This window comes from Rousettus aegyptiacus, unplaced genomic scaffold (genome assembly GCF_014176215.1).
Source record: "Rousettus aegyptiacus isolate mRouAeg1 unplaced genomic scaffold, mRouAeg1.p scaffold_m13_p_10, whole genome shotgun sequence".
Classification (NCBI taxonomy): Eukaryota; Metazoa; Chordata; class Mammalia; order Chiroptera; family Pteropodidae; genus Rousettus; species Rousettus aegyptiacus.
Window position 1 is genome coordinate 58,744,215 of NW_023416285.1, and position 17,504 is coordinate 58,761,718.

The 17,504-nt window shown below is 31.6% G+C and overlaps 1 protein-coding gene across 27 annotated transcripts in view; it reads right to left on the reverse strand.

The window, feature by feature from the left end:
- Nucleotides 1-17,504, reverse strand: part of ADGRL3 (adhesion G protein-coupled receptor L3) — a 713,052-nt gene that overhangs the window by 265,090 nt on the left and 430,458 nt on the right. For 23 of the 27 annotated variants that reach the window (XM_036226761.1, XM_036226753.1, XM_036226746.1 and 20 more), the window contains one exon: nt 634-648. The exons of the other annotated variants lie outside the window; for them this stretch is intronic. In XM_036226761.1, coding sequence (XP_036082654.1) covers nt 634-648 — 15 coding nt within the window. The remainder of the gene's footprint in view (nt 1-633; nt 649-17,504) is intronic. 27 annotated transcript variants of the gene reach the window in all.

Here is a 17,504-nt window from a genome sequence, read left to right on the forward strand (position 1 = left end):
CTTTTGGAGAAATAAAAAGTTTGGGGGAGGGTTGACTATCAAAATTTTCCATATCAAGGATAGGGGGCTATTGTCAATTTATGCTCAATAATAAAATCAACGAGTAGAATTTCTCAGGATTCTAATATGATGGTTATAATTATAAAGGATGAGTAGGCATTGTTACCAAAATTGTATATAAATTTTATGTTAGTTAATAATCAGTCCTTGGTTCCTAAAGTGATTTAAGGTATTTTAAGAAAACCATCTCCCTTTTCCTCCAATAGTTAATTTTTTTTAAAGGGAAACTATATCAGAGCTATGGAAAATAATCTAGAATAGAAATAAAAACAAATCTAAAGCAATCACTATCCATCACCATCTACTGGATTTCTAACTACTTATTTAAAAATAATGAGGAATAAAATAAAATACATGGTTGAAAATTTTACACTATTAAATTATTTTAGGATAAAAGAATCAAACCAGCACTGGTCAGTACGACAGATTAAAGTGAAGTTGAGCAGCAGAAGTAGTAAATATATTTTCATAAAATAGATAAGAATTAATAACAAAATTATTTTAACTAAATGTTAAACTGTTAAATAACTTAGCCTATAAATAGTATATAATTTATGAAAGGTATTTAATTACCTTTTTGTTCCACTTCTATTGGAGAGAGAGAAGTAAAGAGAGAAAGGAGAAAAGAGAATAGATTAATGGTACGGTATTGGCCAAGCACTTTTTATTCATCTCTTCCAAACCGAAAGTAAATAATTTATTTCACTCATACTTGCTTTATTGAACATTATATGTTTTTTATAAACCCACTCCTCTAACAAAATTCTTTTTTTAAAGCAACCATATTATAAGCTTAAAAATACAGTACAAACTTGGAAAAAATAACGCAAAAGTTAATCAAGTTATGATTTAATAAACATACCATTCCCAATTATAGATACAGAAAATGTAATATTGATGAGAACACCAATTTACATTTGAAAGGCAGGTAGGTAATACACACAAAAAGCTTTCAAATAGTTTTGGCTAGTCTTATTTAGGAAATGCTAAAGTGTATGCCACTATTTAACATAATAATAGTGTTGCTTTTTACCCATCTCAAGAACTCTTCAGAAGAATTCAGTGACTTATTTCCTAAGGCCTAAGATTTTCCAGAGTTCGTCAGTCTTATGGGAAATGCACAACATGAGGCTACACATTAACACTCTGAAAAATGGTTTTAGAATCTTTATTTAAAAAGCACTCTTCCTCCCATTTGTCAATTTTTAAGCCCTCGTCGATATTTTATATTATTGTGGAAAAATACTGTCTTTTAGAAAAAGCTATATCAGAAGGTTGAGATAAATAGTGAAATATTGCTCTGGCCTCTTCTGCAATTCTTAAATTAGTCTTTCAACAGACTCTTGTAAGAATAAATTGAGATCCTCAAACAAGTTACAGTTAAATTAGATTCCGTCATTATTTTTAAGGTACTGATCAATACAAGTCAGGGGAAATTCTGGGAAACTGCAACATATCCACAAAACTCTTCAAGTACTATCTTCCTTATCCTATGAAAAAACTGTCTCATCAGAAACAATTTGCCTAGATCACAAAAAAGGGAAAAAAGGACAATGGAAAAAAAGGGGAAAAATTGGGTGCCTAACACAAACTTAAAAATCAGATTGCAAGTGATATAAATCAAAGATAATTTCAGTGGAAGAGATGGACTGAGTGAGACATGTGTAATAAATACATTTGAAGCTCTAGAAAAGTTTCAAAACAGGGGAGAAATGTTTGGGGTAATTATATTTGGGTGAAACTTTTGTGCTTTGACCTAAGCTCCTGTCTTCGATTACTGTAAAATCACACTCACTTCTCTTCACTGACTTTTTTTGAAACTTCAATATCTTATGTGCTAGAAGACAAGATTCCTATATATCAAAAATATGCTTAGGAAGTTACAAATAATATTATCTTTTTCAGATTCCTTATCTCACTAATTTATAAATCTTATTTTTAACAGTATTTCTAGGACTTTTAAAAACTATTACACTGTTACAATTCATCATCATCCTCAATTAATCTTTAGTGAGTAACTACAGTGTTCTCTGGACTGTATGACTCATTATTGGTCAGTTAAAATCTTTACCTAAAAGATACAATTCATGCTATGACAAGAACACTATCAAATATGAGTTCAGACTGACAACTAGAAGCAGCATAACTAATGACCTTAAAGAATTACTTAATCTATAGTTTCAAAAATTTGGACCCAGTACAGTGAAAATGGAGGTTAGCAGTGTACAGTCATACTAAAGTTGACATTTTTCAAAGACTAGCCTACAAAATAATTTTAAGAACTAACTTCATTTTTTGAAATAGCTCTAAATATATATCCTTTAGACAATTATAAATGGAGGTATTTATATTCTAAAATGTAAAATGTATATTCACAGAACTTTAGTCTTATTTCATCTAAATAAGGCAGTCTTATATTTAAGGGCAAATATCCTAACTTCTTGGTGACTGGGACTGGTATTTCTCTTCAACAAACACTTAACGGGGAAGAGGGAATATGTGATGAAAGTAAATACTGTCTTATACTTTAATGGGTGTTTTTTTTTTTTTTTTTTTCAGAGAACTTCCTTCTCCATTTTCTCAATTGTCATTAGGTAAAATTTTGCTTTTAATTCCCTGGTCCTGGTCTAATTTCAGAGACATTGGCATTAGCTGTAGCATAAGTAATGTTTGCCTCTGTTACTTGCTGGTTACTAAAAATTAAGATTCATTAGGCAGTTCTACTTCAGATAAAATTATTATGGTCTTGACTATGTCATGACTGGTTGTAGCTCATTTATCATTTATTTGCCATTTTCCAAATGGAAGTAAAATAATCTCATAATTTAAGTTGATACGGGCATACACAAATCATAGTCCAATAACAAAAACTGGCACGGCAAACATAATTTGTCATTGAAAGGCTTGGTAACATTTAAGATTAGCCAGTCATTGTCCACCATCTAATTCTGATTCCAGAAGCTTCTCTCCGCTGAAACAAATAAACAAACAAATTGCATGGGTACAAGAAACATGCTTACCACTGTATCCCACACTGTGGGTACATTATAAATTTTTAGTAAACATCTAGAGAATTAATAAATAATACAAATAAAGGTGATTAATTTTTCTCTTTGATATTTTAAGCATGTATTAAAAAAAGTGGTGAAACAAAATTGGATTTACTATATAGAATCATACATACAATGGATTATCTGTATCATGTCCTTAAATATTTCAGTGGACAGGGAGAAAGGTAAAATTTATGAGCAATATGTATCTCCTATTCATTAAATGTAAAACTAGAGCAAAAAAAAAAAAAAGGAAAAGAAAAAAATGAATAGATGATCTTCAGGGGAATTTTGGCAAGAAAAACTTGTTGCTATAAAACAGCCTATAATGATGTAAACATACAGGCTGAAAATAGTCCCTACTCTCCTCTCTGTGATGAAATTATAAATAAATTGTATGATGACACCTGTGCTAGGCCTTCTTCAGGACCCCCTGTCTTACGGTCGGTCTGGTCCAATATCCTGAATTCTAACATCATAGCTGTCATCATTCATTTCCAAACCTCTTTGGAACTAGTTTCTCTCCTTATCTCTCTTCACTTTTAATTGTCAAACTATTTTTATTGCCTCTGCAAATATATTTATGCATTTCCTTAAAGTGATTTCATTGTTATCCTTTGTCAAGCTTAATGTCATAAGCTATATCCTGTGGTTAGAGTAAATGACAGATTCAAACTAAGGATAATCTTATTCTGTATAAAAAGAAGGAACAGGAAAAAAAGTACAATTTCCCTTCATTTCCAAACAGTTCATAAAATAGATATAATATATAGTTATGTTATTGTTTAGAAAATAAGATGTTTTAGTTCTATTCATATCTGTGCTGTATGTAATACTTCTGAATTGCATACTTTAATTAGAAAAGGTATGGATGAGAGAGCATATGCATGCATTGGCAAGCTTTTTAAAACTGCATTGCAAATTACAAAGAAATAAAATTGTTGTTTGCCAAAAATCATTAGTGCTTTAACTAAGAAGTATAAAATTGTACCTAATTCTAATGTAGCTTAAATTTTCTTTTCTTTTAAACTATGTCACACAATATATTTTCTATCTACAATTTAAATGTTCTAAATGAGTAGAGTGTCATAATTCAATGATGCCTCTTTATTTCTGTAATATATAAATAAATAGCCACTATGGGGAACATAAGATGGCTATAAGGTATTAAATAATTTATAAATAAATATTTTTTTCTCACTAGAATATAGTAGTGTTTGAAACAGAATATTTTCTTGGCTACGTTGGCTTAGACAATTAAAATACATTAGGGAGATGTCAAAACTAGGTAAGTAATAAAAGAATCAGTCTAAGATGAAAATTTGTGCATCATCCACAAAGTCCTCTGTAAGTGGATAACTAAAAGTCCATAATAATACTTTATACTTGTATTGAACTTTATAATTAATTTTTTTTTTCACATGGATTGCTTGCTTTAACTCTTCAAACAACACTGTGAAGTGATATATCTTAATTCTGTATCATAGATAAGTCAATCCAAACTCAAAAGGTTAAAGGATTTGACCAAGATTGACCCTGTTATGTAGCAGAGTCTTGTCATTTGTCTAATATTACTGGTTCTCACAACATGTAAATTCAATGAAATACTGTTTATTGCATTCTTGCTCTTCATTTCCTTTTTGTCAGTCAAATCCACAGAGGAGTACACTTTAGAGGACAAAATACTTAAATGAAATCTCCCTGAGAGTAGGCACTGTGTCTGTTATAAGAATGTTCAATAAGCATGTGCCATGTGCCATATATTGCTCTAAAGTTTTGCATACAAAACTAATTTAAATATCCCACAGCAAACTTATGGGGTAGATATTCTCGTTATCTTAACTTTTCAAGCTGAGTTACAGGTACGAAGATGCATGACACTTTGGTTAATAAGTGGTAGAGTTGGAATTCAAATCTATGTCTTGATCTTATTTATTATTGCATCTCCAGTGCCCAATACCTAGAAAGATCTCAATTAATATTTCGTATGCCTCCATGCAATCGTGAATTATATTTTGGTCTTTTCAAAGGAAGGGACTAGATGTTATATCTTTCAGTGCTATCAACCCTGAGACTAGCGAAGCAAAGCATCTCTCCAGAGAAGATAAAATAATAGGAAAAAAAAATGGGTTACTAATTTCTTGGACAAGAAAACAAGATATTTCTTATCCCCAGAATAAATTGTGCTGAATGCTTCATGTCCTATTAATTCTTATTATTCCAAAATGGTGAAAATTGTCTCTTATTCCATTTCACATACACCAAGAAAATACTGAAGCACTTTGATAAATAGAAATAAAAACATCTGTGAAGTTCATTAATTTTTTTTGGTATACTGCATATCAAAACTCTGACAGACATCTGTCTCTTTTCAGTAAATAAAAGTGCTAATCCTTTATTTAATGAAAGACAGGGGTAATCACTGCAGCTCAGCTTCTAAATTATGTTTTTCAAATAATACCGTGCATCAGTGAATAAAAGTGCCGCTCAAGAACCTTGTATTACAATGGCTTTATATAATGTGTTTCCAAAATTAACACCTCCTAATGAATTTCATCCTTGAGTGTGTAGATTGAAAATGTCAATAATTCATAAAATGCTTTCACTAGCCACATTCTAGTTTAAACACTTAGATACAATATGTATAGATGCTGCAGAAACTGAAATTGACTTTTATTTTTATTTAAAACTTTCCATTCCATTGATAGATTCATAAAACCTTTAAAACTATTAATTTTGCCTTTTAAAAGAAAATGGTGCTATCAGTAGGCTCTTTTGAGAATCTATTGGTAACAGCTTCTAGTAAAAATAATAATTTTTCAAAGTTATTATTGGTAAGACTTAGTCAGCATTACATTTTGTTCATCAAGGATATATCCTTGGCATAATGATTTGTCACCACTGTGTAACAATCACATGACATTTAGAATTGCTATACAAAATACAGAGTCCCCTCAGAGTGGATAAGAGTATATATGTATATTTATAGATTAGATCTGAATATATTTGTATGTGCAAGGGCCTTGGAGCTGTGAATACAGAGACAATAAGAATTATAACACCTAATAGTTACTAAACATGTACTATGAGAACAGTCCTCCTGTGGATCATTTCATTTAATCCTCAAAGAAGCTGTGAATTTGATGGTAGTCTTTGCCAGAGCTCTTAAGATCTGGTGAATTAATCTTGGAATTGAAAGTTGTACCACTTGGTACAAAAGAATGGGACAACAAAAGGACAGCAAAACCCAAGGAGACATTTAAGGAAAAAAAAAAAGTCCAACATTCTAAGGAATAGATTAGGAATCTGAGGAGCTACTATATACTGTCACTTTGTAGGAGTCTTCCAAATACTCCGACTCACTTAAGACTTGATTCACATTAGCCAAAGAACAGAAAATACTTTTTATTCATAACAATGTGGTTAAAAATAACAAAGTAAATAATACATATATGATTTCCATAACTGTAAACAACAAACAAACAAAATTAATTTCAGAATTAGTAGAAAATATACAGTGGAATCTCTTGGAAAATAGATTTAGATTCTTACTCATTTAGTTTTTTGGTGTTTGATGAAATTAACATGCTAATACCAATTCATCTGAATAACCTTTAGTTCTTTAGATTCATTACTGTAATTTTCCAAAAACGTGATTCTTATAATATTTTCTAATTTTATGTCTTACTCATACTGTAATGCTGACCACATTCTTCACAGTGGATTATTCATTTTTACTGCATATACTCAACACTTATTTTATTTCTCAACTTCTGCTTACTTGGTTGCCCCTGTTCAAAATGCCTCACGCCTCTTATTCCCCAGTTAAGCCAAACTCTATTTTTAGGTTCTAAGTTATTCCTTCATGAATACTACCATATTCACCTGTTCTATACTGAACGACTATATAATTTCACTATAGTCTATGGGGAAGTTTTCAATAATGTTCTAATGATTAGCAAACTTTTCTGCAAAGGGCCAGACAGTACATAATTGAGGCTTTGTGAGCTACATGCAGGCCATGTTGCACAGTTGCAGTTTTTCTTTTTTGTTCTTGTTGTTTGTTTTTACAACTCTTAAAGAATGTAAAAGACATTCTTAGCTCATGAGCCAGTACAAAAACAACCAGTGGATATTTATCACATGGCCATAGTTTGCCAATTCCTATTTATTTCACTTATGCTATCTCATTTTCTATTCTCTTGGCGCTTGGTATTTTTACCTCCTCTCTATCATTCTTCTGGAAGTACTTGGAGGTTCCTGAAGATAGAGAATCCTGTATCATTCATCCAGGAACCATCGGGTTCTTTCTCAATGTTCATAACTGCTAGTCAATAGATGTCGCTAACATGCTTTCAAAGTCACAGGCAAATAGCTTCAAATAAGAACTTGGTATGATTTATTTAATGATGTGAACAAAGGAGAAGACAAATCTTACAGATGGCAAAGTATGTTATTTCCTTCTGTTAAGTAGGCACATAAAATCCTCCTGAGGTTCTACTTCTTTTTTCCTCTATGGAGTCCATTATATCTCTATCTACTTACACATTTGTATACTGAAAACTATTTGGTCTATGAACAACTGTTAAGAAAGATTTTGCAATCTCTGTGGAAATCCTCCTTAGTGATATCGAAACTTAAGTTAATTTTGGTCCCATTTATTTAGTATTATACTATGTCAGTCTATTTACTGAATACTTTATATTATTCTATTTAATCCTCACAACAATCCTGTTGAGATTATTGTCATTATTATATGAAGAAGACTGAGTACAGAGGTCATATAACTAGTAATCATTAGAGCTGGTCTTCGAACTTCTCAGCCTACACTCTTAACCTCTATGCCATACTCTCCAGCAAACAAGAAGGAAATCATGATTAAAATAATGAGGATAATTAATATTAATTGAGTGCTTACTACTTACTAGATAGTGTATGGTTTTAAATAATTGACATGTGTTATCCACTTAGTATTACCACTATAAAGTAGATAGTATTATTACCTCAATATTACAAATAAGGGAATTATGATACAGAGAAGTTAAATAAATAGTAAATGGCAGACCCAATGCCAAGCCTCTGAAACTAGAACCCAAGTGCTAAATAACTACCTTCCAAGTGCAAGCTACTTTTGTTGAGTAATTCCATTGATTGAGGGAGGAAGTAGAGTTTTATGCTACCCCTGTTACTTTCTAAATGCTAGCTTTGCTATATTCATTAAGTTAAATTTATCAAATATAGAAAATGATTTGATGGTCTGCTCTCAATTAAAATGCCTGATTGTGATTTCAACAAACAAAACCTTTTTAAAAGTTGTATTAATAACTAGTAATAACTTATTTAGGAAAAAAAAAGCGTTACACTGATTTTTTTCTCATATAGAATATATTCTCAGAGCCATGTAGTTAAGATCTCATTTTGGACAAGAAGAGCCTTTCTTCGGAAACCTTTTAGGTCAGTGTCACATTCCAGGCTCACAAGGCACATGTTGGTCACCTGTAAAGCAAGGAGCCAGCATTTGACGTAAATAAATAATATCTGACAGAGGTGAAAGAAATGCAGTCATAAAATAATTAAATATGCCAGAAAGAAGGTGGCATACATAAAACACCTTGCTACTTTGTTCTTACTTGAAGGAAGAAACACATGTTTTATTCATTATGCAACTTAGAGAGTAAACTCTAAAAGTGCCACTTTTCTCATGAGTGTCTCATGTTTCTTCTTTAATTCTTTAGTGTCCATCACAGTGTGTCTGTGATAGTTCTATATCAAGATGCCATTGGCCTAGCCAAATGCAGTTAATTATATTAGTTTCTATTCATTTCCCACTCGTAGTTGAAAAGTGTTCATGATGGGGTTTAGCGCTATAACATTATAGTATTTGACACAAGTATTACATGCTCCTAAGAATGGGAACATATCTTTTCTCATCTGTTTTTCTTATGAATTTATGTTCGTTCTTTGAGAGACTATGACAACAGGAATAACTATTATTAAAAAGAAGGTTACAAATTATCTAGGTCAAAATTGAGAAAGGAAATAACAAGCAGACAGTCCTTCAAACGTGTTCAGTGTAGTACAATATCTAAAGCCAAGATATTATGTTTAAAACTAAATTAAAATTAACAACAAAAAAGTATGTTTCTCTCCCATTCGTTATAATACTGAGGTATCTGCTCAGTAATTCACTAAATGAACTTTTTGTTTGTTTTAGCGACTATATCAAATTTGAAAAAATTAGGTTTTAATGAATGAAACAAATGATGACATTATTCTTGCTCTATTGGACCATTAGCGACATACTTCATAGTCTATTTAACCAGCCTCCAACGGTTTGTTTTTCCTTAAAAGCTATCTGCAGAAAGTTCATTAAAATGAATTTTCAGGTTAGAACACTGAAGAAGGAACTATGAACAGTATAACATTATTAGGTGCATTTTTTTCAGTTTTTAATGAAACAAACTTCCTTGTAGACAAAATAGAGCAGTTGATAGCTAATAAACTGATTGTATTTGGTATTAATTAAAACTTTAATTTCTTGTTTATAGGTATAGCATTATTTCATTTACCACAATAGGTGATTATTTTTAAAATACAACATTAAAGACAAAATAAAATCCCCATATAAACAATATTTCCTCAGGAACCTCTATATATGACACACTCTGTTAATCTACTAGAAAGTTAGTCATGTATGTTCAAAGACACTCTCCATTTCATTCACTGCTGTGTCTGAGCACCTGTAACACTGTTTTCAGTATAAAAGCTATGCAACAAATGTTTTAAATTTGTGAATCAATTCAAAGGGTCTCTATGTTTGATGCTCTTGACTATCTGGTATAACTTTATACATATCAAAGAAAAAACAAAAAGAAAAAATAAAATGTGTATGTGGATTGTATAATTGATCTTCTGAAGTAAATATTTTCTGAAAATGACATTTAATTAATAAATCCATTTGATGTTTTGGTTAATATCTAATTACTAAACCACAACTACTACTATATTTTGTTTCATCATGCTACATTTTAAAATAATAAACACTGAAAACAAAATAACTTGCATTTTGGGGAATTTTCAAACATGGTTGAATAACTATATAATCTTGCAATAAAAAGCATTTGCCAGGCCATGGAAGTGACCAAAGTGTCCTAAGATAGATGACTAGAGAAAGAAGATGTGGTACATATATACAATGGAATATTACTCAGCCACAAGAAAAGATGAAATACTGTCATTTGTGGCACATGGATGGATCTTGAGATAATCATGCTAAGCAAAATAAATCAGATAGAAAAAGTAGAAAACCATATGATTCCACTCATATGTGAGATATAAAACTGAAAGCAACAAACAAAAATGACAAACAGAAACTCATGGACATGGAGAGTGGATTAGTGATTTCTAGTGGGAAGGGGAAAGCGAGTAGGTAGGTAAGGGTAAAAAATGACAGAAATCTAACTTTGGGAGGTGAACTCACAATACAACATATATATGACATACTGTTAAATGGTACACTTGAAACTTATTTGATTTTATTAATCAAGATCACCTCAATAATTTTAATTAAAAAATAACAATAAAATTGAAATGTATTTTAATAAATAAAAAAGTATTTATAGTGAAAATAACCAACAGTTATCGAATGTTTACTATGTGGAAATCATAATTATCAAAAAACTCCTTAAAGTAACTATATTATTATCATTTTACAGATGAAGAAAGTGTGAGGCACAGAAATTAAGTTAATTGCTGAAGGTCACAAATCTAGTAAGAAACTGAGCTAGCATTTGAAAAAAGACAATCTGGCTCTAAAGTTTTTATGTTCATTGGATGGTCTGCATAGTCTCCCAAGATTACTGATCAGTTTATACTGATTAATTTTTCTGTCCCACAAAATGAAGCAACACAACAGTCTGATACCCTACTTCAAATATCAATAAATTAGAAAAGTAGATTTAAATGTGTGATTTTTCAATGAAATCTCAAGTTGTGAATTTTGATTGTAGAGCATGGAGGTTAGTTTTAGATTTCTTAGATTTCTCAGGTTGATATTTTCTAATCACTAACACCGGCACCTTAACTCATAAGTCTCTTAACATCAGTTCTCTTGTTACACGTGTAACATGGATCCATCCGACCACAGAGAGGTTCTATGCTCTGCTGTGCCTGCAAATTTTAGAAAAGAGAAGAAATCTGTGCTGGAAAATTATAACTCCTTAGCAACAAAAATAAAAATCAAATGCCTCTATTATGAAAGTGCAGAGTACTATGAGAATGGGTTTTCCTTCTTTTTGAAATCAAACAGAGTTTCTTCTACCACTGTAAAAGTGATGTCTTAATATAATTTCTAAGTTAAGTGTAAGCATTTGGAGAAATCAGCAGTTTTTTATGAATCTTCAGCTTAATAAAGTATACATTGTCTATTTGAATTCAGGGCCAGTAAATTCCTACAAAGTGTTTACTGCACTATACATATTATTGGTCCTGTCACTGAACAGTGCCCTCTTTCTGTTTTATAGCTAACGTAGCATTTCTCAATGGCATCAATAGATTAAAGTATTTACTACCAGAAAAAGTATGTGAAAATGGAACAAGCTCATTTTGCTACAAGCTAACTCAATAAATCTGTCTAGTTTACTGATGTTCACTTTCATTTAAAATCAGTACATGTTTATCTTGCAAACGTCAAGAAACTAGAAAGAAAGGTTATTTTTCATGGCAGTAATGCTTCTTTGTTAACCTTAATAAATGGCAGTTTAATAGGACCAGATCTATATTTCTAATGTGTATTTGAAAATATTTAGAAAAGAGTCAATGAGGGGTCTATTCAGACTCTGAGAGATTCTGTTTCTTGAGCCATATGACTCCTTCACTATAGAAAAACAGCTTAAGTTATTTGGTTGAATTTTATAATATTAATTCGATGCCTTTCTTAGATTTACCACCAGAAAACTAGGCCATTAAGAAACGTTGTTTATTTCTGGTTAGACAAAATTAAAATTAAATTAAATTAAATTAAATTAAAATAAAATTTAGCCCTATACATGATTCTTAAACTGACAGCTGAGAAATAAACAAAACGGGAATAGTTGGTTCTGCTTTTGACAGTACTATACAGCAAAATAATTTTTTACTCTGAAGACAGGCAAACTTTTTTTTTTCAGTCTCTTATGCCCTACGGAAAATGGTTATGGATATGACTTACATAAATCAATCCACATAGAGCCATAGTGACCAACTGGTCAATCATGTAACATTTATAATAGATGATCACAGAAAATACAACCCCTCCCTCAGAGTTCTTTGTGACAGTTACTTTTTCCTTGGTTATGACAATACAATGGAAGAAAAATGTTGATGTTTATTAAACCAGATGATGCTCACAGCTGTAAAATAGCTATTTTATACATTTTATATACCTATCATGAGTACAAAATATCTCAGTATATATGTCAGAATTTTTATTTTGACACATTTGACTTTACTTCTGTAAAACTGTGTTATTAATGAGTGTCTTACTTTTATTTTTATATATTATTATTTTTTTTTACATAAAATTTCCTCTCTACACAAGAAAAAAACAAGTTGGTTCTAGAGCCATTCTCTCCCTATCTCTTTTGGGATGAAACATAATTATTCTCCTAAATCTATGCCCTTGCACACATCACTTACTATTTCATAGCTACTTTCATAATCTCCAGTACATTTATCTACAATTGGGTGAAATTTCACTGCTCAATGAGGTTTTTTTCAACAACTTCCTATGTAACCCACAGCTCTCAGGAAACCCTACTTTTGAAAGACAAGCTTTAGGAAGAAAATTTTGCTGCAATAGAGAGATTGCTTTGGGAGGTCTGGAGGAAGATATCACTCTAATTAGTATGTTAACAAGGAATCAGTCATCAGTACAACGCCAGAAAGGAGCAGATTCTGTATAATATTGGCCAACTGTTTCAAGCATGTAAATCCTCCTTCACCAACCACATTACAGCTGTTCTCCAAGAAGACAGATAATATGTTAAATGTTAAAAAGAGGTTTGTAAAATGATTAACATTTTGTCAAAGCAGATTTATAAAAGGCATTGTCATATTTTCATAATAACACTAAATACTTAAAAAATAGTTGGTAAATACTTAGTATGTCTAAAAATGTTTTCAGTTACTCAAACATAATTCAACTGTTTTATGGGGTATAGTGTCCTAATCTGGGATCCTAGGACAGCAGGCTCAAGACAAGGATTTTGATGCAGGTAATCCCAGGAGACAAGTGTAAAGAAACAGGGAGAGAAATACAGAAAAGGAAGAAGAGCCATATATCTGTTAATATTGAAGTTGCTATTATAGGCAAGGAGGACCAAATTCTTCCCAGATCTCTGAGAAATATAAAGCGGAGGTAATGGGCCTTTGTCCCCAGGGCTGAGGGCAGTCTTTACTGGCAAATACTCCCCTGAACACAAGCAGATGGCTAAGTGCCAGCTGAGCAAGCTGCTGGCCTTGGGGAAAGCCTTATGGTAGAACGCTAAAAGACAAATAGAAGCAGTGTGAAGTTGGATGAGATAGGCCTGAGTGCCCACGAAATAGTTTACTTAGGTCTGGTAAACTCAGAGTTGAGCAAAGGGCATACTATACGTGTCAGAGGCATCTGCTAAAAGGTGTGTTTGTGGATATGTGCGCGTGCGTGTTGTGTGTCAGCACATGTGCAAATAAAACAGCATATAGACCTTAATATTTAATTCACAATACTGAGTTTTACATTTACTTAGCAGTTGCTTCAATTTTAGATACTGCAAATAATACTGTTATTATCTTTTTTTCTATATGATATACAGAAATTTTTATTTCTATGTTATTATTAAAATCTTATCTATATCATCTACCTATAATATATAAAAGATATATTAAAAATAAGCTAGTAATGTTACTAGCTTAACAGCTTTTCCAGCTACACTGTAGTTAGAAGTCTAAAATTTACACATTCTACAAAACTGCTGCTGTAGATATAGAGGAGAAATAGAACTTGTGGCTGATTCTGTCTATTCTCACTTCAATCCTGGCAATGGAGAAAGATAAATCAATTAGATTATGTATCCTGAGTTCATAAGCCACTAAGACCCAGCTGACAAGTAGGGCTTCAACAGAGGTAATATTTATTTTCTATTATTTTATTTTATGCTATAATAATATTAATTAAAATTTTGCCCTTGGATAGTCCTTCCTCTTTTGATAAGCAAATATGTTTAGATAGACCTCTATCATAAGAAACTATTAAAATATTCCCTACATAAAAATGATTGCTTATTTTCTGTGGTCTTATTTCTTGGTGTTTTAAAAAATTGTACTTTAAGAACTCACCTGTAGGAGTCAAGAATTCTTTAATAAGAAGTATGAAAGAGATGAGAGAGGCTTGCAATTTCAACTCATATATTTTCATTTACTAACTTACATATAGAAAAGTGAGCCCTTGAACCATTTAAGATTCTGAGAGAACATAATTTAAACATAGACTTAGATCAGAGGCAATCTGACACTAAATTAGGAAGCCACGTGAAATATTTATAAGCAATTTAAAGGCAAGAAACTATGCTTTGGTGAACACTGGATACACAATAAATAGTTGCTAATTAATTAACTTAATGAGCACAATGATGCATTAATAAAAAACTAATTTCTAGGTGGAGAAGAATATACAGAAAAAAATTTGAGTACACACAGTGCTCATCATACAAACATAACTGGCTACAAAATATTTTCTTATTAGAGGAAATAAATGTCAAAAGGGCAATTTTAATTTTCAAACAACACATTTTAATGCATAAACACAGACCATAAGTGTATAGAGAGAACAACATCAAGAGACAAAAGGAACCAAAATCATAGTGAAGAATAAGGTATCATTTGCCTCCACACAGATGGCAGCCATCTCTTGAATTTGAATAGGTGATAAGGATGTTCACGCAGTGTTTCAGCTATATAACTGTATGGACCATGAAAGGGATTAGGAGATACTACTCTAAAATATGGTGCCTAGGAAAAATAAATATTTTAAGCTGAAGAAATGTGAGAAACAGCAGGTGCAGAAAGGATTCTCTGAACTTCCTCTTCTCCCCTGAAGCAGGTCATAAGATTCTCTTGTGAGAAGTGCCCTCCTTGTACTTGGGAGAAAGAAGAATCTAAATACAGAGGGATGCTGAGATGAGAACAGGCTTACGTTTTCCCCAGTAATACCCTCAACTCATGGCCTTTTGTTCTATCATGTTTTTCCACAACTTTTTACTCTACATCATACCTAATATAAAAACACTCAGATTAAACCGTTCATTGGGTCATCATTTCCTTTCCTGTGCCACATAGTAATTATATTAAAGTTGAGTGCTTTTTCTCTTGTTAATCTGTCTTTTGTCATTTCAATATACAGGGCCTAAGCTACAGAACATGGCAGGAACGCAGGAAAAAAATCATCTTTTCCTTCCCTATCACCATAAGTAAAAATTTGTGGGAATTGGGATATATGGTAGTGAAGCATATACTTAACTGAGTGATTATTATATACTTGACATTGTGTTAAGCACTTTACATACAACTTTACATTTATTCATTGTATAGTTATCCTCATGTTTTTGTGTCGTAGATGAGTGACATGAGGCTCAATGAACGGACTGATCTTAGGACACATAGCTCACAATTGACAAGCTTGGGATTTCAACCCAAATCTGTCAGATTCCAAAACTTATATGCTAAACAAAAATATTGCTGCTTGTGGATGTAACAGAGCATAGATTGAAATGCAATGTAAAATATAACTTTTCTTTGGAATAACTCTTTAAAATCTCAAAAATATTTTTCACTAATATGTTCAAAGTCAGTGATATTCTAACTAAACATTGTGAACTAAATATCATCTATAACTAGTACAGTAAAATACATTTCCCTGATCAACTGTCATAGGCAAATGATATTTGGTCCCATTATCTGTGGATGCTGACAGTGGTGTTACATATGTATTTTGTAAGAAAAGTGATCCTTGATGTTGTATTTAAAAAAATCATGCATCTAATTAGATCATTTAAATTTGAGATTAGTCTTCTCTAAAAGTAGTCCCCACCTTTTGGTAATTTTTCTGGACAGATTGCAAAAGTCTATATAATATATAACCTATCACAAATTCTTCACAGATGTGCTCTTAAATTTTGATCAATGTGCAAAATTTATTATGAATAAAATTTGGAATCATCTGCTGGATGGAATGTTAAGTTTGGCGGCATCATGAGGTAACAATTATTCAAAGTACAGACGATACCCAAAATACTCCAAACAAGTGAACAAACAAAATTCAAGTCAGTAATATTCACTTGAAATGTATAAATTTTGCTTGACAAAGATGTAAGTGTAGTAGGTCAGCATGGTAATTTTGAGAGGGCAACACATTAAGTTAATATATATTTGTGAACGAAATTTAATTTATTCAAGAGAATCACTAAGATTCTGGTATTTAGACACACTTTAAATATATACACATAAACATATAAGTTCAGGACCATTGATATGTACTCTAAGAATTATCTAAAATACCCTCACTCAGTATACAGTTGACCATTGAACGGCACAGGTTTGAAATGTGCAGGTCTATTTATATGCAATATTTTTTCAATAAATACTATAAATGCATTTTCTTTTCCTTATGATTTTCTTAATAACATTTTCTTTTCTCTAGCTTAGTTTTTTTTTTTGTAAGAATTTAGTATCTACTACATAAAATATGCTAAATATGTGTTAATCAACTGTTTATTTTATTGGTAAGGTTTCTGGTCAACAGTAGGTTATTGGTAGTTAAGTTCTGGGAGAGTCAAAAGCTACACACAGATTTTCAACTGTATAGGGGGTTAGTTCTCCTAAAACCTGAATTGGTTGAAAATCAACAGTCATTCTTTCAAAATCCTGTTTGTGAATTAAGAAATTCAATACACTGCTCTAGTCCTGTTAGCCTGCCACCTGAGCAGAAGAACTGACAAAGGCAATTGCTCCAATGGACAGGTACCTGGAATCCCGCAGGTAAAGGTCTCTAGGAGAGTAAAGAGGCATCATGAAGAGAGGTCCCAGAAGGCCAGGGCCTCCCTATGTGCATATTTAAGAATTTTTTAAAAGTCAAAATTGGATCAATACCTATGTCGCAAAACCGACTCCTTGCCTTTTCTTATCTGTAAATATCACCTATCATTCTGAACAACAAAGCTATTAATAAGCTTTCTTTTATAAATATAAAAATATAACTAAAGCTAGGGCCTGTACTCATTTAATAAGTAGAAAATTAAATATATGGGCTAATCAGGTAACATTTAAATATAAAATAAAGTACTATATTAAATACAAATTGGGCTAAAATAAAATGGGCTA